Source organism: Grammomys surdaster, unplaced genomic scaffold (assembly GCF_004785775.1).
Source record: "Grammomys surdaster isolate TR1022 unplaced genomic scaffold, NIH_TR_1.0 126197, whole genome shotgun sequence".
NCBI lineage: Eukaryota > Metazoa > Chordata > Mammalia > Rodentia > Muridae > Grammomys > Grammomys surdaster.
In genome coordinates this window covers 159,380-181,012 of record NW_021621002.1, presented here as the reverse complement: position 1 = coordinate 181,012, position 21,633 = coordinate 159,380, and the positions used below count along the sequence as shown (strand labels likewise).

Here is a 21,633-nt window from a genome sequence, read left to right as displayed (position 1 = left end):
GACAAGCAACCAAATGATTCACATGGAGGGATCCGTGGCTCTGGCCACATATGTAGCAGAGGATGGCATTGTTGGTCATAATTGGAGAAGAAGCCCCTTGGGCCTGGAGGTGTTTGATGCTCCAGTGTAACGGAATTCAAGAGAGGGAAGAATGAAGTGGATTGGTGGGTAGAAGAGCACCATCATAGAGTGAGAGGGAGGTGGTTTGAAATGGAGGTGTCTGAAACAGAGACCTGGCTCTTACTTGAGGGCTGGAAGGTCCTAGCAGCAGCTGGTCCCACACTGTTCATCTCAGTGGTGGACTAGAAGGCCTGAAGCTTATGCCTGTTCCTCTTTGTCTGTGTGCCTTATACTGTGAGTCAGTAATGTTGAATGAATTTCTTCTTATTCTGATTGTTCTCTCTACAATGCTGTATCTCTCTCTTTCTCATTCTCTGATTCTGTTTCCTTTTCCCTTTACTTGTCTGTGTGCTTGTGTGTGTGTCCACATGCATATGGATGTGCAGACATACAGTAGGTATATATTTCCTTCCACTCTTTGGGAACTAGGGTTCTGTGTTTTGGCCTGTGGATTGACCTGTATAACAGTTTAAAGGTGATGTGACTCCTGAGGTCTGGAATCCGCTCATGTAAACAGCACTCTCATTGCCTCTGTGGTGCCATGTGTCTGTACATTTGTATCTCTTTGACAGACTAGAAAACTGTGTTGATGACTGGTCTCATCTCCAGAATTATGTGCAATGAATGTCTACACACTATTAGTTATGGAGGATTTTGAGTCCCTGTTTTGAAATTAGGAAATATATAATCACAGGTTTCTGGTGGGCAAGGACCTGTGGCCTAGTCTCTTTAGAGCATAAGCTGCTAGACCTCCAGTTCAGGCCAGCTGAGTGGACACAGGGAGCCAGGGCACCCTCCATCTGGATGCCAAACTTCTGCTGTCCTGGGCCAGGATAACAAGTTTCCAAAGCTGGAGAAGATCCCCGTATGTAGAATGAAGAAATTGGCCTTCCAGGAGTAGGGTAGGACAGGACCCAGCCTGAGTTCATGTGTTCCTAAAAGCCCATGTTCATGGAGTTCTGTCTTACTGGGGCCAGACCCTATTACAGGCAAAATCCACTGTATGAAAAACTGAAGTTCAAGGAGAAGACGGTCATGTCATTTCTGAACAAATTAGAGATGGAGAACACTGAGTTCTGTGAGAACGTCCAGGAGCACAAGAAGGAGATTAACTTCTATAGGTAAGTGCAGGTCATGGAGGCTACCACTTGTGCAATGGCCATTTCTGCATTCCTTTGAACTGGAATGGAGAGTCTCCAGGTCTGGTTCTATCCCTTCTGCTTTTTAGCCTTCAGTGTACCTTGGGCCTTTTGGACTCAGTTTTCTTCAATCTGTAAGAGAACCTTAGTCCTCCCAGGGTTATCTGGGCATCCTCAGGAGCCTCTAAGATAACAAAATGAGAGGGTTCTTTTGCATAACTGGACCTATGGGGCTCAGGCAGGGTTTTACAGATGTGAGTGTGATGGAACACATGGATAGAATGCCCTCCTCTTAGTTCTCCTGACCTCCAATGAGGGTATTTTCACCCTACTACTTGATGTTGCTGCAATACACTGGGCTGCCATGGAGATTCCTCTTTCTTTGGAGAGGCAGATAGATGGTGATACCTCTTTCTTTTGGGGAGACATGGAGCCTTATTTGTGTTTGGGCTACAGACATGATTAATTCTTACCTGCATTGGCTGTTTGCTGTTTGTGCAGTGTCATGGATATATTGAAATATATTGTACTATGTCTTCCTGGGAACCTGGGCCCTGGTGGGGTAATGGAACCTATAAGTAGGAATGGGAGGAGGAGGTTGCAGGATCTTAATAACCTTAGTGTGTTTCCAGAAACCTGCAAAGTCGGCTCCTGTTGCAGTCCTCTGTTGTAAAGAAGTCATTGGTCAAAGTGAGGCAGGATTGCAAGGAAGTACAGGCTGATTCGTACCTTCTCCAACAGTACTTGACTGAGTTGAACCTGAATGTTGAAGATGAACAGCAGAAGACCAACAATCTCCCAAATCAACAACAGCAGGATAAGGTACGGATAAGCACCTTATTCAGACTAATACTGTCTGATATCATTTGCCCATTGAATCCATCTTTGCATTGATCCACCGTCTTTCAAATCCACACCCCCAACCAGCCACCCACTTCACGGACTTTAGTTCTTCATTACTCTGTCTATGCACAAGTATTCTCAGTAGTTCAACTCTTGGGAGACACTGAATTATTGACAAGTCTATCTTGCTACTCTTCTTACAGCGACAGTCTAGTAAGGGTAACAGGTGAATTACACATCACACACTTGCATGATCTTATAATAGGTGGGTTGGTATGCAGAGGTTTGAGAAAGTTCTAGGTCTTGTGACAGGAGTTGTGCAGGGGTCATGTGTCCTCTCAGGTAAAAATAACCTTGCAGAGAGTAAATCCAAATGCAAATATCAGATGAGAGCTTCTCATTGTCAGTTGTCTGGGTGGCATGTGGCCTTCTCCTTTCTCCCTGCAACTCAATCAGTTCTCTCCCCATTGCCCAGTTCATGGTTTGCACTGATAGAAGTCTGAGTGGCAGCTTGTCAGCCCATGTGTTTGTGAGTTTTGCTTGAAATTTTGCCCTGCTTGTACATTTAGCAGCAAGCTTTTTAGTTAAAAGATCAGTTTTGATGTCTAGTTGAGGTGGTGGGAGGCAGCAGCTGACATCTGACATGCATGTCCCCACCAACCTTGTGTCTTAATAACTGCCTTCCTCTCCCAGGTCTCAGAAACTGCAAGAGAGCTGGAATTGGACACATCCCAGGAAGAAAGCCTCCTGCAGAATGAGTTGCCACCTCAGGAGCCCCCTGCTGAACTCCCTCCTCAACAACCACAGACTTCTTTGGATGAATCTCCTTCCTCATAGTTCATTTCCACAGTGTGGATGGGCCCAAATTATGCAGCCAGTGAGACAGCCAGACAGATTCAGGGTCTTTTTCTCTTTCCTGTGTGACCTCTTGAGAGAGAACTGAGGTGACTACAGTACCAGCAAGTGCTGAAAATAAGAAACTGACTGTAGTCTGTTCTGCTAAATGTGCAGTGAGGGAATGTCCCTTCACAATTTTTTCTGTTAAGACTTTTGGTTGAAATTTTGATTTGCATGGTTTTGTTTTTTCTTATGTTATTTATTTATTTTTTTTTTGTTTTTATTTTTTTTTTAATTTCTTTTTTTTTTTGAACATGAAATGCTTTTTTATAGCATGTTTTACAAGGGGAGGGGGTAAGAGGGTCCAGGTGGTGGAAAAGTACAAAATCTTATTGGCCTGTGCCTTGAAACATGTCATGGTCTATATGGTACACTGCCTTGAATTATGATCTACCTGCAGTTCTTCAGAAGATATGGTACACTGCTTGAGTTATGGTCTCCCTGCTATTCTTAAGAAGACATGGTACTCTGCTTTGAGTCTATCTGCAGTTGCTAAGCAGGATCTTGCAGCTGCCAAGCTTCAGAGGACATTGTGCAGGTGGGGAAAGGTAGGGGGTAAGGGTAAGGGCGAGGGTCCTGGCTTCTGGCCTCTCCCCTTTCTCTGTTTAGTTAGAGAAGGCGTCTTATGTTCAATCCCAACTATGTGAGTTTTGAATTTGGATGTCTAATTATGGGGGGTCTTAGACAAGTTCACGACCCCAAAACACTGATGTGAGACAAGTCACATCGATGGTTGAAGGCTTTAGGCTGTCGACGATGGGCAACGTCAAGGGACTCTGATGTGGGTGAAAGGAGGGTGAGAGCCCTGTCTTAGGCCATGTAGGCTGCACCCACTCCCAGCACCACGCACTCCTTTTCGGCTGCATTGGGTGGGCCCCTGGGAAGTGGACCTACAATAATCCCGTCATTGGGCTAACTCACAGCCATCCTAGTCTCTTGTAAATGTTCAAGTTACCAACCATTTGTCAGTTTGGGGTGTAATATTGTCATAAAGGAAGGCTCCCCAATGTTAGCGGCCATATCAAGGGTGGCCTTGGTTTAGGAAAAAGCCAATTTTTGTTGTGGTGATCAAGAGGCCAAGCTCTCTAGCGAGAGAAATGAGGGCAAAGCCAGGCATACCAGGAACCCTTCTGGAGGGCGTGGAAGTCTAGGGGTCGACCGTAGGGGGAGGCAGGGGAGCTGACAGCTGTGTCAGTCTCCTGCGGAGTCACTTCTGGATCCTCTGCAATTTTCAGCTGATGGTAATGAACTTCAACTGCCTTCTTGATGGCAGCATCAACCTGGTTCCGTGGACGACAGGTCACGGGCGATGATCTCTGTCTTGCTCAATCTTGATGTCGTGCGCACATCCTCTCAATGAGGGTTCGTCCGGATGGGTCCGTGCCTCGAGCCCCACGTCTGGGTGCCACTTGACCCGACCGGCAGGTTCTGGTTATTCGTGGGGGCGAGGAGGACTGCAACCTGCTATTCTTCAGAAGATATGGTACACTGCTTGAGTTATGGTCTCCCTGCTATTCTTCAGATGATATGGTACACTGCTTTGAGTCTATCTGCAGTTGCCAAGCAGGATCTTACAGTTGCCCAGCTTCAGGGGACCTTGTGCAGGTGGGAAAAGGTAGGGGGTGAGGGTAAGGGCGAGGCTCCTGGCTTCTGGTCCATCTGGGTTAGAACTTCTAATAGCAGTCATCACGGGTGATTCAATTTTACCTGGAAAGAAAAAAGAAGGGGATTCTCAGGGAGATTTCTCTTCCCTGGATGTAAATTGTTATTCATCGTATTTATGATTGGGCCTGGCTTTGTGAGGGTATCTATTTTTTCATTAATATTTGTGGTAGCCGGTTAGCTGTGCCTTCTGTGGTATTGGGCAGGCATATCAGTCCTCGGCTCCATAAGGGAACTGGGACTGGGGCATTCCCTTTATGGGTATGAGGGTCCTTCCCCATATCTGTGGCAAAGTTTTGTTGGTCTTGGTGGTGCCCGAGGTTACCAACATGGTCAGCAAGAGATTTGCCATGAGCTTTCAGCTTTAGAGAGAGAAAAGTGAACAAGGCATGATGGAGAGTATTTCAGGGGGACTCCTTCTGAGGGGGTACCGTTCCCCCTCTTTTGTTTTTAAAGCCAATTTTTCAGAGTTCTTGTAAAATCAGGGCAGAACCGCCAACAGTTGCTCCTTCCACACTCAGAGAGTCATGAAGGCCTTATTTAAGGATATATAAATCTATATTAATAATCTTTTGTCAAAGGACTTTTATAGCTCCACTGACAATTAATCAGACTATATGATATATCGATTAGAAATAGCTTTTTCTACTTTTTGTGAGATTACCTCTCTTTTGTCAATTAACTGTTGAGGAAGTTAGGGTTTACCTCTCTCTTGAGAATATTGAACAGAGATTTAAATTCTTTTGTGGAGAGCTTAAAATAGTATCTTAGCCAATTTGCATCTCCTAGAAACTTTTGAAATTAATTTAAAATAAATAGACTCCCTTTTTTTTAAATCCTTTATCTGTGTGGGGTTTTTATTGGGTATTATATGTATTTACCTTTCAATGTTGTCTCCTTTCTCATTCTCGCCCCAAATCCCTTATCCCCTAACCCTTCCTCCTAATTTTTGTGATGGTGTGCTCCAAACATCCTCCCAGTCCTATCTCCCTGCTCTCGAATTCCAACACAGTAGGGGATCCAAACTTTTGGGGACCTTGGCCCTCCACTTTCACTGGAGTCTAACAAGGTCACCCTCAATTCCCTATACAGGTGCGTGAGTCCCTCCCTTTGTGCTCTCTGGTTGGTGGTTTAGACTTTGGGAGTTCTGGTTGAAACTTTTGATGCTCCTTCTAAAAAGGACCAATGCATTCATACTTTGGTCTTCCTTCTTCTATGTGAGTTTTATGTGGTCTATATGAAGATTCTTAGAAATTGTGAGCTTTTGGGCTAATATCCACTTATCAGTGAGTGCATACCGTGTATGTTCCTTTGAGATTGGGTCATCTCACTCAAGATGATATTTTCCAGCTCCATCCATTTGCCTAGGAATTTTGTGAACTGATTGTTTTTAATAGCTGAGTAGTACTCCATTGTATAAATGTACCACATTTTCTGCATCCATTCTTCTGTTGAAGGGCATCTGGGTTCTTTCCAACTTCTGGCTATTATAAATAAGGCTGCTATGAACATGGTGGAGCATGTGTCCCTGTTGTATGTTGAAACTTCTTTTGGGTATATGCCCAGGAGTGGTATAGCTGGGTCCCTAGGTAACGCTATGTTCAATTTTCTGAGATACCGCCAGACTGCCTTCCATAGTGGTTGTACCAGTTTACAATCCCACCAACAGTGCAGGAGTGTTCCTCTTTCTCCACATCCTCACCAACATGTACTGTCACCTGTGTTTTTGATCTTAGCCATTCTGACTGGTGTGAGGTGGAATCTCAGTGTTGTTTTCATTTGCATTTCCCTGATGACTAGGGATGCTGAACACTTCTTTAGGTGCTTCTCAACCATTCGAGCTTCCTCAGTTGAGAATTCTTTGTTCAGGTCTGTGCTCCATTTTTTAATAGGGTTCTTTGATTGTCTAGAGTCTAATTTCTTCAGTTCTTTGTATACCTTGGATATTAGCCCTTTATCAGATGTAGGGTTGGTGAATATCTTTTCCCAATCTGTTGGTTGCCGCTCTGTCCTATTGACTGTGTCCTTTGCTTTACAGAAGCTTTGCAGCTTTATGAGGTCCCATTTGTCAATTTTTGGTCTTAGAGCACAGGCCATTGGCGTTCTGTTCAGGAACTTTTTCCCTGTGCCTATGTATTCCAGGCTTTTTCCCAGTTTCTCTTCTATTAGTTTCAGTGTGGCTGGTTTTAGGTGGAGGTCCTTAATCCACTTGGAATTGAGCTTTGTACAAGGAGATAAGTATGGATCAATTTTCATTTTTCTACATGCTGACCTCCAGTTGGACCAGCACCATTTGTTGAAAATGCTATCTTTTTTCCATTCGATGGTTTTAGCCCCTTTGTCAAAGATTAAGTTACCATAGGTATGGGGGTTCATTTCTGGGTCTTCTATTCTATTCCACTGATCCTCCTGCCTGTCTCTGTTCCAATACCATGCAGTTTTTATCACTATTGCTTTGTAGTACAGCTTGAAGTCGGGGATGGTGATTCCTCCAGAAGTTCTTTTATTGCTGAGAGTAGTTTTCGCAATCCTGGGTTTTTTGTTATTCCAAATAAATTTTAAAATTGCTCTTTCTATCTCTGAGAAGAATTGAGTGGGAATTTTGATGGGGATTGCATTAAATCTGTAGATGGCTTTTGGCAAAATAGCCATTTTTACTATATTAATCCTTCCAATCAATTAGCATGGGAGATCTTTCCATCTTCTGAGATCGGCTTCGATTTCTTTCTTCAGGGGAATGAAGTTCTTGTCATACAGGTCTTTTACTTGCTTGGTTAGGTTCACACCAAGGTATTTTATATTATCTGTGACTATTTTGAAGGGTGTCATTTCCATAATTTCTTTCTCAGCCAGTTTATCTTTTGAGTAGAGGAAGGCTACTGATTTGCTTGAGTTAATTTTATATCCAGCCACTTTGCTAAAGTTGTTTATCAGGTTTAGGAGTTCTCTGGTGGAAGTTTTGGGGTCACTTAAGTATACTATCATATCATCTGCAAATAGTGAGATTTTGACTTCTTCCTTTCCAATTTGTATCCCTTTGACCTCCTTGTGTTGCCTAATTGCTCTGGCTAGGACTTCCAATACTATATTAAATAAGTAGGGGGAGAGTGGGCAGCCTTGCCTAGTCCCTGATTTTAGTGGGATTGCTTCAAGTTTCTCTCCATTTAGTTTAATGCTGGCTACTGGTTTGCTGTAAATTGCTTTTACTATGTTTAGGTATGGACCTTGAATTCCTGACCTTTCAAAGACTTTTATCATGAAGGGGTGTTGAATTTTGTCAAATGCTTTCTCAGCATCTAGTGAGATGATCATGTGGTTTTTTTCTTTGAGTTTGTTTATATAATGGATTACATTGATGGATTTCCGAATATTGAACCAACCCTGCATTCCTGGGATGAAGCCAACTTGATCGTGATGGATAATTGTTTTGATGTGTTCTTGAATTCGGTTCGCTAGAATTTTATTGAGTAATTTTGCATCAATGTTCATAAGGGAGATTGGCCTGAAGTTCTCTTTCTTTGTTGGGTCTTTGTGTGGCTTAGGTATGAGTGTAATTGTGGCTTCAAAGAATGAGTTGGGTAGTGTACCTTCTGTTTCTATTTTGTGGAATAGTTTGAAAAGAATTGGGATTAGGTCTTCCTTGAAGGTCTGATAGAATTCTGCACTAAAACCGTCTGGTCCCGGGCTTTTCTTTGTAGGGAGACTTTTAATGACTGCTTCTATTTCTTTTGGGGTTATGGGACTGTTTAGATGGTTTATCTGGTCCTGATTTAACATTGGCAACTGGTATTTGTCTAGGAAATTGTCCATTTCATCCAAATTTTCCAATTTTGTTGAATATAGGCTTTTGTAGTAGGATCTGATGATTTTTTTAATTTCCTCAGTTTCTGTTGTTATGTCCCCCTTTTGAGTTCTGATTTTATTAATTTGGATACTGTCTCTCTGCCCTCTGATTAGTCTAGCTAAGGGTTTATCTATCTTGTTGATTTTCTCAAAGAACCAGCTCCTGGTTTTATTGATTCTTTGGATAGTTCTTTTTGTTTCAATTTGGTTGATTTCAGCCCTGAGTTTAATTATTTCCTGCCTTCTACTCCTCTTGGGTGTATTAGCTTCTTTTTGTTCTAGGTCTTTCAGGTGCTCTGTCAAGCTGTTAGTGTATGCTCCCTCCAGTTTCTTTTTGTAGACACTTAGAGCTATGAATTTTCCTCTTAGCACTGCTTTCATTGTATCCCATAAATTTTGGTATGATGTGTCATCATTTTCATTAAATTCTAAAAAGTTTTTAATTTCTTTCTTTATTTCTTCCCTTACCTGATTATCAAGGAGTAGGGTGTTGTTCAGTTTCCATGTAAATGTGGGCTTTCCATTCTCTTTGTCATTTTTGAAGACCAGCCTTAGACCATGGTGATCTGATAGGATGCAGGGAATTATTTCAATTTTCTTATATCTATTGAGGCCTGTCTTGTGCCCAATTATATGGTCTATTTTGGAGAAGGTACCATGAGGTGCTGAGAAAAAGGTATATTCTTTTGCTTTAGGGTGAAATGTTCTATAGATATCTGTTAAGTCCATTTGGTTCATAACTTCTGTTAGTTTTACTGTATCTCTATTTAGTTTCTGTTTCCATGATTTATCCATTGCTGAGAGTGGGGTGTTGAAGTCTCCCACTATTATTATGTGAGGTGCAATGTGTGTTTTGAGCTTTAGTAAGGTTTCTTTTATGAAATTCGATGCTCTTGTATTTGGCGCATAGATATTCAGAATTGAGAGTTCATGTTGGTTGACTTTTCCTTTGACAAGTATGAAATGCCCTTCCTTATCCTTTTTGATAGTTTTAAGTTGAAAGTTGATTTTATTCGATATTAGAATGGCTACTCCCGCTTGTTTCTTAGTGCCATTTGCTTGAAAAATTGTTTTCCAACCTTTTACTCTAAGGTAGTGTCTGTCTTTGTCACTGAGGTGGGTTTCCTGTAAGCAGCAAAAAGCTGGGTCCTGTTTGCGTATCCAGTCTGTTAGCCTATGCCTTTTTATTGGGGAATTGAGTCCATTGATGTTAAGAGATATTAAGGAGAGGGTGTTCTTGCTTCCTGTCATTTTTGCTAATAGTGGAGACATCGTTTGTGTGGTTATCTTCTTTTGGGTTTGATGGAAAAGGATTATTTTCTTGCTCTTTCTGGGGTATGATTGCCCTCCTTGTATTGGAGCTTTCCTGCTATTATCCTTTGTAAAGCTGGATTTGTGGGAAGATACTGTGTAAATTCAGTTTTGTCATGGAATATCTTAGTTTCTCCGTCTATGGTAATTGAGAGTTTTGCTGGGTAAAGTAGCTTGGGCTGGCATTTATGTTCTCTTAGGGTTTGTATGATATTTTTCCAGGATCTTCTGGCTTTTATAGTATCTGGTGAGAAGTCAGGTGTAATTCTGATAGGTTTGCCTTTATATGTTATTTGGCCTTTTTCCCTTACTGCTTTTAAAATTCTGTCTTTGTTTTGTACATTTTGAGTCTTGATTATTATGTGACGGGAGGTATTTCTTTTTTGATCTAGTCTGTTTGGCGTTCTGTAGGCTTCTTGTGTGATTATGGGCATCTCATTCCTTAGGTTAGGGAAGTTTTCCTCAATAATTTTGTTGAAGATATTTACTGGCCCTTTAAGTTGGGAATCTTCACTCTCATCTATACCTATTATCCTTAGGTTTGGTCTTCTCATTGCGTCCTGGATTTCCTGGATATTTTGAGATAGCAACTTTTTGCATTTTGCATTTTCTTTGATAGTTGTGTCAATATTTTCTAAGGTATCTTCTGCACCTGAGATTCTTTCTTCTATCTCTTGTATTCTGTTGGTGATGCTTGTGTCTATGACTCCTGATTTCTTTTTTAGGTTTTCTATCTCCAGGATAGTCTCCCTTTGTGATTTCTTTATTGTTTCCACTTCCATTTTTATGTCCTCGATGGTTTTGTTCAATTCCTTCATCTGTTTGTTTGTGTTTTCTTGTAATTCTTTAAAGGATTTTTGTGTTTCTTTAAGGACTTCATCCTGTTTTCCTGTGTTCTCCTCAAGTTTTTTGATAGTGTTATTTACTTCCTTCTTGTAGTCCTCTAGCATCATCATTAGAAATGATTTTAGATCTGGTTCTTGTTTTCCTGGTGATATAGGGAGTTCAGGACTTTCTAATGTGGGAGAACTAGGTTCTGATAATGGCAAGTACCTTGGGTTGCTGGTGCTTGTGTTCTTGTGCTTGCCTTTCGCCATCTGGATCACCTTTGTGCTATCAGAGCTGTCTCTGACTGGGGCCTGTCTTTCCTATTATCTAGGTTGTGTCAGAACTGTTTGGGATGGGTTTTGCTGCTTGAGTTAGAGATGAGGCCCAAGATGTGCTCGGTGCTCAGGTGGAAACCGGAAGGGGCCGGGGCTCCAGGTCAGGAGCGGATTCCTGGATCCCAATGAGTCCCAGTGGGTCCCAGTGGGTCCCAGTTGCTCCCTGATTGGGGGCGAGCACTGCCACCTCCTAGCCTAAGAAACTGCTTGAGCTAGCTTGAGCCATGGAGAGCCCTGCTCCCTCTAGGTTCTGTGAGATTGGGTGCAGAGCTGACTCCCGGGATCTGCTCTGGCACAGACCGGAAGGAACCCACGCTCCGGGCCCTGGAGTGAACTCCTGGGTCCCAGTGGGTCCTAGCCACTCCCTGTTCGGGGGCAAGCACTGCCACCTCCTAGCCCAAGACCCTGCTTGGCACAGAGGTCCTGCGAGCCCCGCTTCCTCTGGAGTCTGCGAGATTGGGTGCAGAGCTGCCTCCCGGGATCTGCGAGTGCTCGGGCTGGAGCCCGCTCCAGGCCAGGAGCGAATTCCTGGGTCCCAGTGGGTCCCTGTTGCTCCCTGTTTGGGGGTGAGTGCTGCTTTTTCCTTACCTGGGATGCTGCGTGAGTTCAAGCTCCTGGGAGTCCCTGTTTTTCTTGGTTTTCTGCGGTTGGGTACGGAGCTGCTGCCTGCGACCTGCTCTAGGCTCGGTCCCAAACCGGAAGTCGCTCTGATTTCTTTACTAGGGCAATTAGTACTATGAATTTTCCTTTTTACATTGCTTTCATTGTGTCCCAAAAATTTTGGTATGCAGTGTCATCATTTTCATTGAATTGCAGGGAGTCTTTAATTTTTTTCTTTTTTTCTTCCTTGAACAAGTTATCCTTGAATAGAACATTGTTCCACTTCTATGTGTACATGGGCTTTCTGTTTTTGTTATTATTGAAGACCAACCTTATTCTGATAGGATGCATGAGATTATTTCAATCTTCTTGGTTGAGGCTTGTTTTGTGGCCAACTATATGTTCAATTTTGGAGAAGCTACCATGAGGTGCTGAGAAGAAGGTGCATTCGTTTGCTTTAGGGTGAAATGTTCTGTCGATATCTGTTAAAACCATTTGGTTCATAACCTCTATCAGTTTCCCTGAGTCTCTGTTTAGTTTCTGCTTCAAAGACCTGTCCACTAGAGAGAGTGGTGTGTTGAAGCCTCCGACTCTTATTGCATGGGGTTCAAAGTGTGTTTTGAACTTTAGTAAATTTCTTTTATGAATGTGGTTGCCCTTGCATTTGGGGCAAAGATGTTCAGAATTGAGAATAACTGTTAGTAGATTTTTTCCTTTGATGAATATGATGTGTTCTTTCTCATCTCACTTGATATGTTTTTGTTGAAAGTCTATTTCATTGGATATTAGGATGGTAATTCTAGCTTGTTTCTTGGGACCATTTTCTTGCAAGAATTTTTTCCAGCCCTTTACATTTTTCTTTTATTGAGCTGTGTTCTTGATTGCAACAAAATACTGAATGCTGTTTGCATATCCAGTCTGTTAGCTTATGTCATTTTATAAGAGAATTGAGTCCATTGAAATTGAGAGATATTAAAGACAGATTATTGTTAGTTCCTATTATGTTTGTTGTTGTAGGTGACATTATGTATATATGATCTTCTCATTTTTGTTTTGTTTTGAGATGATTAGTTTTTTGCTTTTTCCTTGGTGTAGGTACCCCTGTATGTTGGAGTTTTCCTTCTAGAATCCTCTGTAAGACTGGATTGTTAGGTAAATATTGTTTGAATTTGGTTTTGTTCTGGAATATTTTGGTTTCTCCATCTATGTTGATTGGGAGTTTTGCTGGGTATTGTATCATGGGCTGGCATTTCTGTTCCCTTAACGTCTGAATGACCTCTGTCCGGGCTCTTCTGGCTTTTAGTGTCTCTGTTGAGAAGTCTGGTTTAATTCTCATTGGTCTGCCTGTAAATGTTACTTGATAATTTTCCCTTGAAGATTTTAATATTTTTTTTGTACTATGCATTTAGTGTTTTGATTATTATGTGATGAGTGGATTTTTTTCTGGTCCAATCTATTTGGTGTTCTGCATGTTTCTTTTACATGTATGCCCATCTCTTTCTTTAGGTTAGGGAAGTTTTCTTCTATGATTTTGTTGAAGATGTTTTTGGGTCCTTTCAGCTGAGCTTCTTTGCTCTCTTCAATTCCTGTTATTCTTACATTTGGTCTTTTCATTGAGTCCTAGATTTCCTGGGTTTTTTTGTTAGGATTTTTTTTTATATTTTGAATTTTCTTTGACAGTGGTGTCAATATCTTCTAAGGTATAGTCTACACTTGAGATTCTGTCCTCTATCTCTTGTATTTTGATGGTGATTCTTGCATATGTAATTCCTGACCTCTTTTTAGGTTTTTCATTTCCAGGGTTAACCCTATATGTATTTTCTTTATTGCTTGTACTTCTACTTTTAGGTCTTGAACCACTGGTTTTCAATTCATTCACCTGTTTGATTATGTTGTCTTGTATTTCTTTAAGGGATTTATGTGTTATCTCTTTAAGTCCTTCCACCTGTTTACCTGTGTTTTCCTGTGTTTCTTTAAGTAAGTTATTTGTAGCTCCAATAAAGGACTCTATTATATTCATGAGATAAGATTTTAGGTCAGCTTCCTGATTTTCAGATGAGTTGGTGGATCCAGGGATTGCTGTGGTGGGAGAACTGGGTTCTGAGGATGCCAAAGTATATTGTCCTCTCTTGCTTATGGTCTTGCACTTGCCTCTCACCATCTGGTTACCACTGGTGTTTGCTTGTCTGGGTGTCTGTGTCTGGAGTCTTCCTCTTTTATTCCTGTGTTGTTTCAGGTATCCTGGTAGGACTGTGGCCCTGGCTATAGCAGACTTCTTGTGGGTCCTTCAGACTGTGGGGTCTTCAGAAAGGTATATATGTTGCTGACTTGCCGCCCTGTCATCAGTGGCTTTTCTAGGAGGCCTTCAGGCTGTGGGATAAGTTGTCCTGTGCATAGTGGAACTCCTCCTGGGAGGCCTTCTGACTGTGATGTCTTCAGAGGAGCAGACAAATTGGTGATCTTCCCCAGCAAAAGGTACTCTCTAGAAGGGAAGTGTAATTCTAGTCGGGGGGGGAGGGTAGGGTGATGGGTCTTGAGTCCATTGGGCTGCTTAAGATTCCCAGCAACTGTGGCTATTATGGAAGTTTCCTTACCAGCTGCCCAGCATGAAGCATACCTCCTGGGAGGCATTTTTACTGTGGTGTCTTCAGAGGAGCAGACAAATTTGTGATGTGCCCCTGTAAGAGCCATACTGATTTTTTAAATCTTATTTAATTTCTTTCTTCAATGTCTTAAAGTTTTTCTTGTACAATTCTCTTACTTGATTGGTTAGAGTTACCTAAAAGTAGTAGTTTATAATTTTTAGGTTCTTCTGACATGTCTTGTTTCCCTTGTTTATTTTTTACTCCATTTGTTATTTGTATATAGGAGGGTTAAACGATTTTGAGTGTTAATTTTGTATCCTGTTACTTTGTCAAAAGCGTTTATTAGTTGTAGAAATTTCTTAGTGGAAGTTTTATGGTCAGTTATGTACATGTTTATATCACCTGCAAATACTGATACTTTAATTTTTCTTCCCTATTTGTATTTCCTTGATATCCTTCTGTTTTCATAGTATTCTAGTTCAAACTTCAAGTACAATATTTACCAGGTTTGGAAATAGTGACTATTCTTCTGCTGTTTTTATCTTTAATAAAATTGTCCCTCTCTCTGTTTACATTGATTTTGGCTATGAGCTTGTTTTGAAATGTCTTTATCATGTGAATTATGTCCCTTGAATCTGTAATAGCTATTATGATGTTTCTCATAAAGGGGTGTTGGATTTTTTTCAAAAGATTTCTTCTACTGAAGTGATGATGTGTCTTTTATCATACAGCAGGTGTTTTTTTTAAATCTTTCAGTCTATTAACCTGGTGGATTACAGTTATTGCTGTGTGTATATTGACTTCTATGCCATGAAACCTACTTTATCATGGTGAATGATCTTTTGATGTGTTCTTGGATTCAGCTTCCAAAAAAATCCAAGTTAGGGAAAACAATCCTGTACAATGAACTTCTATGCTTGTTTTCAAGCCGTATTACAGGGAACTAGTAATAAAAACTTCATGGTATTGGTGTAGAATCAGACAGATGGATCAATGTAATCAAATAAACACTGAGAAATAAACTCATACAACTATGGAAAATTGATTTTTGACAAAGTGCCTAAACCATTCAATGGAAAAAAATGTAAGATTTTTAACAGTGATACTGGTTTTACTGATATCTGCATGGAGAAGAATGCAAATAGATCAAAATCTATCTTGCACAAAACTCAACTTCAAGGGGATCAAAGACGTCAATGTAAAATCAGATACACTAAGTCTAACAGAAGAGAAATTGGAGAATAACCTTCAACAAATTGATAGAGGAGATAACTTCCTTAAAATAGCACCAGTAGCTCAGGAACTATTATCACCAGTTAATAAAGGGACCCCAAGAAACTGAAAATCTTCTGTAAGACAAAATATCACCAACAGGACAAAATGGCATCCTACAGATTGCAAAAAGATGTTAACCAGCTCAATGTCGGACAGAGGGCTCATATACAAAATTGATAAAGAACTCAAGGAATTACAGCGATCCAGAAAATGTGTAGGCTTTTAATCACCTTCACTCCAAACTGATTTATTCTTTGATCCAACTAGCTAGCTCTCCACTCTCTGTTCTCTGCTTCCCTGCTCCTTTTACTCTAAGGGCACTCTCCATATATCGTTTCAGAATTAGATCATTCTCATGGTCCTTGCCTCATACCCTACCCTGCTGCTTCCAGCTATTTGCTCCAGCTGGTAGTCATAAGTTTCTACTTCCTGGGAAATATTGTTTCTTATTTTCTTCCATTCTGGTCTGCTCCAGCTCTAAGCCAGCATCACACAAGTAGCCTTGGCATGCACCAGCCTTAGACCTGTAAAGCCATGTCCCTTAGACCTTCATGGTAGCCAAGGCTGCTTGTGGTGACAAGGAGAGTTCTCCTCATCCTCACATGCATATAATTCCTTGTCTGTCAGACAAAAAGTGACTATTTGCCTCTTGATTTCTCTTCTCTTCTCTTCTCTTCTCTTCTCTTCTCTTCTCTTCTCTTCTCTTCTCTTCCCTTCCCTTCCCTTCCCTTCCCTTCCCTTCCCTTCCCTTCCCTTCCCTTCCCTTCCCTTCTTCTCTTATCTCCTTCTTTTTACCTTTTTCCTCTGCCTATACTCACTTCTCAATCCCCTTCCATACCCCTAAATATTCTACACTAGATCCATCATACAGCTGGTACATTTTGGAGAGGGATGCCTCAGCATGGGCCCACTGAGGTCACCCTTCCCACTGCACATAAAAAACATACGCTTGGTTTTACAAAACACATAATTAGCCATCCTTAATCTGTTCAATTTGAAATCTATCCTTTGGCAAATACCAATCGCTTACATTTCTAATATTTCTTTGTTATGCTTGCAGTAGGAGCTTAGCATAACAATCTTCTGAGAGAGTTTATCAAGAAGTTGACTGAAGTAGATGCAGATATCCACAGTCAAACATTGAATGCAGGTTGAGGGATCTTATGAAAGATTTGGTATCATACATATACATTTTCTTGTCATTACTTTCCCAACAAGGATAGAGATCTCTACATTCATTAAACACAATAAGTTGATATTTCCACATGAATTCTCTTTCTTTCTTTCAATTTATATTATAAACACTCCCTAGATAGTGAGCTTATTCAAGAAAAGTTTCTTGCTGATAGTGATGAGCATATTTTAAATTACTTGATATAATCAAGACTAGTTTACATGTACTATTATAGTCTTAATAGTGTTTTCTAATTATTATTGTTATTTAGTTTCTCTTAAATCACTTCATGACTGTAGTTTCCCTTCCCTTCACTCCTCCCAATCCCTTGCAACCAACTCCCCTCTCCATCAAATCCTCCTCTTTTTCCCTCAGAAAAATGGCAGATCTCCCAGGGATATAAACTGAATATGGCATAACAAGATACAAGAAGACTAGGCACAAACACTCATATTAATAATGGATGAGGCAACCCAGTAGGAAGGAAAGGATCCCAAGTACAGCCAAAAGAGTCACATTCACCACCCTAGACTATTAGGTGTCCTACAAACTCACCAAACTAAACAACTATAGCATATATAAGTAGGACATTGTTCAGACCTATACAGGTCCATGTTTGTTGGGTTAGAATCTATGAGCGTTTGTTATAACTGTTTAGCCTGTTTGCTCTGGTCTCCTGGTGCACTCAATCTGTATGGCTCCTATAACCCTTTCTCTGTTTTCTCTTTTGTGAGTTTCTCTTGGATCTACCTATTCTTTGGCTATTGACTTCTCTTTCTGCTTCCATCAAATGCTAGATGAGACATCTCTGTTGGCAAGTGGCAATTGGCACATATCTGTGAATATAGCAGAATATCAAAAGTCAATTTCATTGACTTTGTTTTTTGACCAGTTGTGTATGCCTCTGACTTGAGTCTGTGGGCTACCCTATCTCTGGCTCCTGGCCATCCAGGCAGTGTCAAATTTGGGTTCCCTCTAATGGCTTTGGTCTAAATTTGGACCAGAATTTGATTGGCCACTTCAATAAGTTCCCTATCAGCAGAATCCCAGAACAATGTGTAGGCAGGACAGACTGAAGACTGAAGGTTTGTGGCTGGTTTGGTGTCCCAATCCTAGTTCTATGAGCCTTCCCTGATGATAGAAGATGACCAGTTCCAGCTCCATATCCCACATGACTAGGAGATTTCCCTGAGATCACTGCTGTATTACATTAGGTTTGGTTTGTCGAGTATAGATGGTTTTTTGGGCTGGCTATGTTGTGGAAAACTGTTGTTCCATCATTCATAGGAGTTGTATTGGTCGGTATATAATTTTTAATTGGTAGACATTTAGGACTTGAAATGCATTTCTGGAGGCTCTTCTAGCTTTGAAAGTTTACCTTGAAAATTGATTTATTTCATGGTTTCTCACATACACAATACTTTCATGGCATGCACTCTATCAAGTGAGCTAGCTGCATTTCCAGCCCTACAGCTGTATTTCTGCTGTTAATACAATTATATTCTCTCTTGTCTATGTGCTTTGTAAGAAAAGTTATTACCCTAAGTATTTTTGGAGCAGGTGACATTTTCTTAATTCCTTCAAAAGGAAGGGGTGTTTTTTAGGTAAGATTTTGTGCATGGAAGACACCAAGAATGTTTTTGAAGTGGGAAAGATACACTTGGGAATTTAAATACTTTTCTACATCTTTTAAGTTGAATATTATTATTGTTACTTTTGTTTTGTTCCCAAGGACTGGTATCAGTTAATCAACACAGACAGATATGACCTGGAGAGAATAGCTCACACACAGGAGACCCATAGATCATTTGTTCCTACTCCACGGTCCTTCTAGAATTAGGAAAGTTCACTTTTCCACTTGATGGTATCACTTTGCAACAACCTCAAATCAGAACTGCCTTCTCAAGATGACTGGATAACTATGGGTCTAGAGGGAGATGAGCTGATGACACTTGTTCCTTATAATGACTTCTTAGAACCTCATTCTACATGGATGCTCATCAATGGCTCAGCTGGGTGAGTATTCTTTTTCTGTTCATTCTTTTTCTGTTCATTATGATGAAAGCTATAAGTATTTGGTAGAATAAACCTGGATTCTCTAATAAATGATTAGAGAATTTTCTGCATAGAATTTTACTTTTAAGCTAAATTTTATCATAAGTAAACTTAAGAGATGCTTTTAGACATGTACTATGAGTATAAAAGTTGATAAAAGAACATAGATTTCACCCAATTTGATCCCTTATTAAATATGTGACAGTAGAGGCAGGTATTTGGAAGAGGAGAGAGTCCAGTAGAAGGAGGGATAAAGACAGGAAAGGCTCATTAAGGTGAAGATGATTAATGTGTATTTTATATTAAATGGAAATATCATGAATGTCATCACTTTCTAATAAATCTACACTGACATATATATTTAAAAGGTAAATCCATACTCTTTAAAGAGTTTACCTGACAGAGGATTGTACTTAGTGTGTACTGTAAGAATTTTAAGATCATGGTTCCACCTAGGTATCTTCAACTGTGTTAGTCTTTTATTCCTGTAACATAACACCTGAGATAACTGAGAGGGTGAAAAACCAAACGACAGCCATGTACTGCCTTGCAGAAGTAGACTTATTGTATGACACATTTGAATTGTGTTTATATTTTTTCATTTTACTCTTCTCTCAAGTTAACTGACTGTATTCATTTAGTTATATGAAACTCAAGCTATGAATATACAACAAATATTAACTAATTTAGTGTTTATCAGTAATATCAGTTTTTGTGTGTTAAATTTCCATAAACCTCTGAATTCTTATAATGCTGTAATTAATGACTTAGTAAAGCATAGAACTCTCTTAGCATCATATGAGTTTTAATTTTTTTTACATAAATTTGTTTACTCTATTGCAATTTCTCACAAATAGATATTATATAGATAAAAATATTCATTTACTAAATGCTTCAAATTTATCCTCACAAATGTAATTTTCAGTAATTCTAATCATTTTATTAATATAAATATCTTTTTCTTATTTCATGTTTTATCAATTAAAGCATGTGGCATTGAAACTGAAAAATATTGAGTATGCTTTTCAATGGCATTTAGAAGTATATTCATAATTCTTAAACAGTATAAAGCTATTTAGTGTCAAAATTGCTAATTATAATATTCTACTCAATATCTGTGTTTTTCAGTTACACATGGGCTCAATTTAATCTTCAAATAAGTGTTCATGAATTTAAACTATGTAAGAGTATCAGGTAAAGAATTACAACTTTATTAAAAATATTAAGTATTCTTGCTGGCATTCTATATTTTATAAAGATTTCATAGAACTAATTTTGGGGGCAAAGTTCTTTCTTTTCCAGGGATTCCTAAAAATGGCTTTGTGTTGGTGACAGTGGATAGTACATAAGCTAACAATTTCACTTGTCACCTGAAAGTCACATACTCACTTTATGTTCTCTCTGAGCAGTCATACAGCTTTTAGGTCATTACTCACCAAGTGTGGTGAAGGTTAAAATGAAAATGATACTTTCCATTTATTATACTTGTACGTTCCCTATACTATTAAATCTTAACAAACAAGGTACAAAAAATCACTATATGTGTTTAAAACAAGACTGTTCTAAGATCAAATATTGTAATAAGGAAGAGGAGAAATGACTGTTCATGGGAGAATGTGAGCTATGTATCAAATTTCTTTTCCTCCCCTCCCCTATCTGTCTTTGTTGCATGCTTCTTCACACAGATATCTGCAGACAGCTTACACTTTTGGTATGAATCAATTTAATAGTGATGTCTTCTCCACTATTATAAGTGCTTATAATATACACTGAGTTTTAGTACTTAAAACTGAATATTGTACAAATATGCAAGTTTGTTAATTAGAATGTATCATTTATTTCTGCATGTGATAAACATTTACAAAGTAATAGACATAAAGTAGAGAGGTTGAAGTGGATATCTTTGGAAAAAGAAATGTCATTTTTCATTACTATTTTTACATCATTCTTTATCATATTTTATATTACTTACAATACTTGGGCTTATATTAATAAATTATTTATGTCTAATTATTAATAAATTATTATATGTATATGGTTTATATAATTGTACTTTTAAAATTATAATTTGGAAACAGTTCTTACAGTGTGCAGACTGAGGCTTGAAGTAAATATTATCCTGGAGCATTATTTATTAATTTTATTTTACATATATTCATGTTTTACATATATATTTTCTATGCACCACTTGCATGTTTAGTCAGAGAGGGCAATTTATTGTCTTGAATTAGAGTCACAAACGGTCATGAGACACCCTGTCATTTCTGAACATCAAACACAAGTCTTTCCAAAATCAGAAAGTGTTCTTCATCAGTGAGCTACATCTCAGAGCCATACTCTGGAAATTTTATAAACAGAAAATCATAGTACAGTTACTATAAATGTATGCCAGTGAGAGAATTATATATGTGGCTATAGAAATGGGTATGGATTCATTACATGATTAAGATTTTTAGGAACAAATATCATGTAAATGTCAAACACAATATTTATGGTGCCATATTCATGAAAATCATGTAGGATGGTATCAGGCATTAACTTCTGCATTATTTCTTTACATAATACATGCATGCATACTTCTATCTATGTAGAATATACTAGTAAACTTGAAAATATAATTAGGCACTCTTTTTCTCACAAAATCAGGGTTAATGTAGTTATTTTAAATTTCTTTAACATAACTTGATTTTAAAGTACTGATTAAATTAAATTAATTCCATGATAAACTGATCATGGAACTAACTAACATCGGAAGCAAAGTTAAGATTGTTGATTGAAACTGTAAAAAGTATGTGGGTGCTGATGACTTATGATAACACTGCGGAACTTGGTTTTCTCTGCATGGGAAGGAAGCTCTTTCAAAATAGAAATTCCCAATCAGCATCACTATGTGGTCATTTTCAGCAAGCCATGTTTGTCAAAATATATATATATATATATATATATATATATATATATATATATAT

At 39.2% G+C, this 21,633-nt stretch overlaps 1 protein-coding gene across 1 annotated transcript; it reads left to right on the top strand.

Moving 5' to 3' along the window:
• Window positions 1-829: 829 nt before the first annotated feature.
• Window positions 830-2,939, top strand: LOC114613211 (disks large homolog 5-like). The gene is made up of 3 exons (XM_028758409.1): window positions 830-1,241; window positions 1,892-2,081; window positions 2,796-2,939. Exons 1-3 carry the CDS (start codon window positions 1,066-1,068, stop codon window positions 2,937-2,939), a joined length of 510 nt encoding a protein of 169 aa, XP_028614242.1. The 5' UTR covers window positions 830-1,065.
• The last annotated feature ends 18,694 nt before the right edge of the window (window positions 2,940-21,633 follow it).

Excerpts from the sequence above, each read along its gene's own strand:
- LOC114613211 (XM_028758409.1), top strand. The coding sequence starts at position 1,066 with ATGTTCATGGAGTTCTGTCTTACTGGGGCCAGACCCTATTACAGGCAA. Across the intron at positions 1,242-1,891 it reads AAGGAGATTAACTTCTATAG|AAACCTGCAAAGTCGGCTCC; the intron begins GTAAGTGCAGGT and ends GTGTGTTTCCAG. Across the intron at positions 2,082-2,795 it reads ATCAACAACAGCAGGATAAG|GTCTCAGAAACTGCAAGAGA; the intron begins GTACGGATAAGC and ends TTCCTCTCCCAG.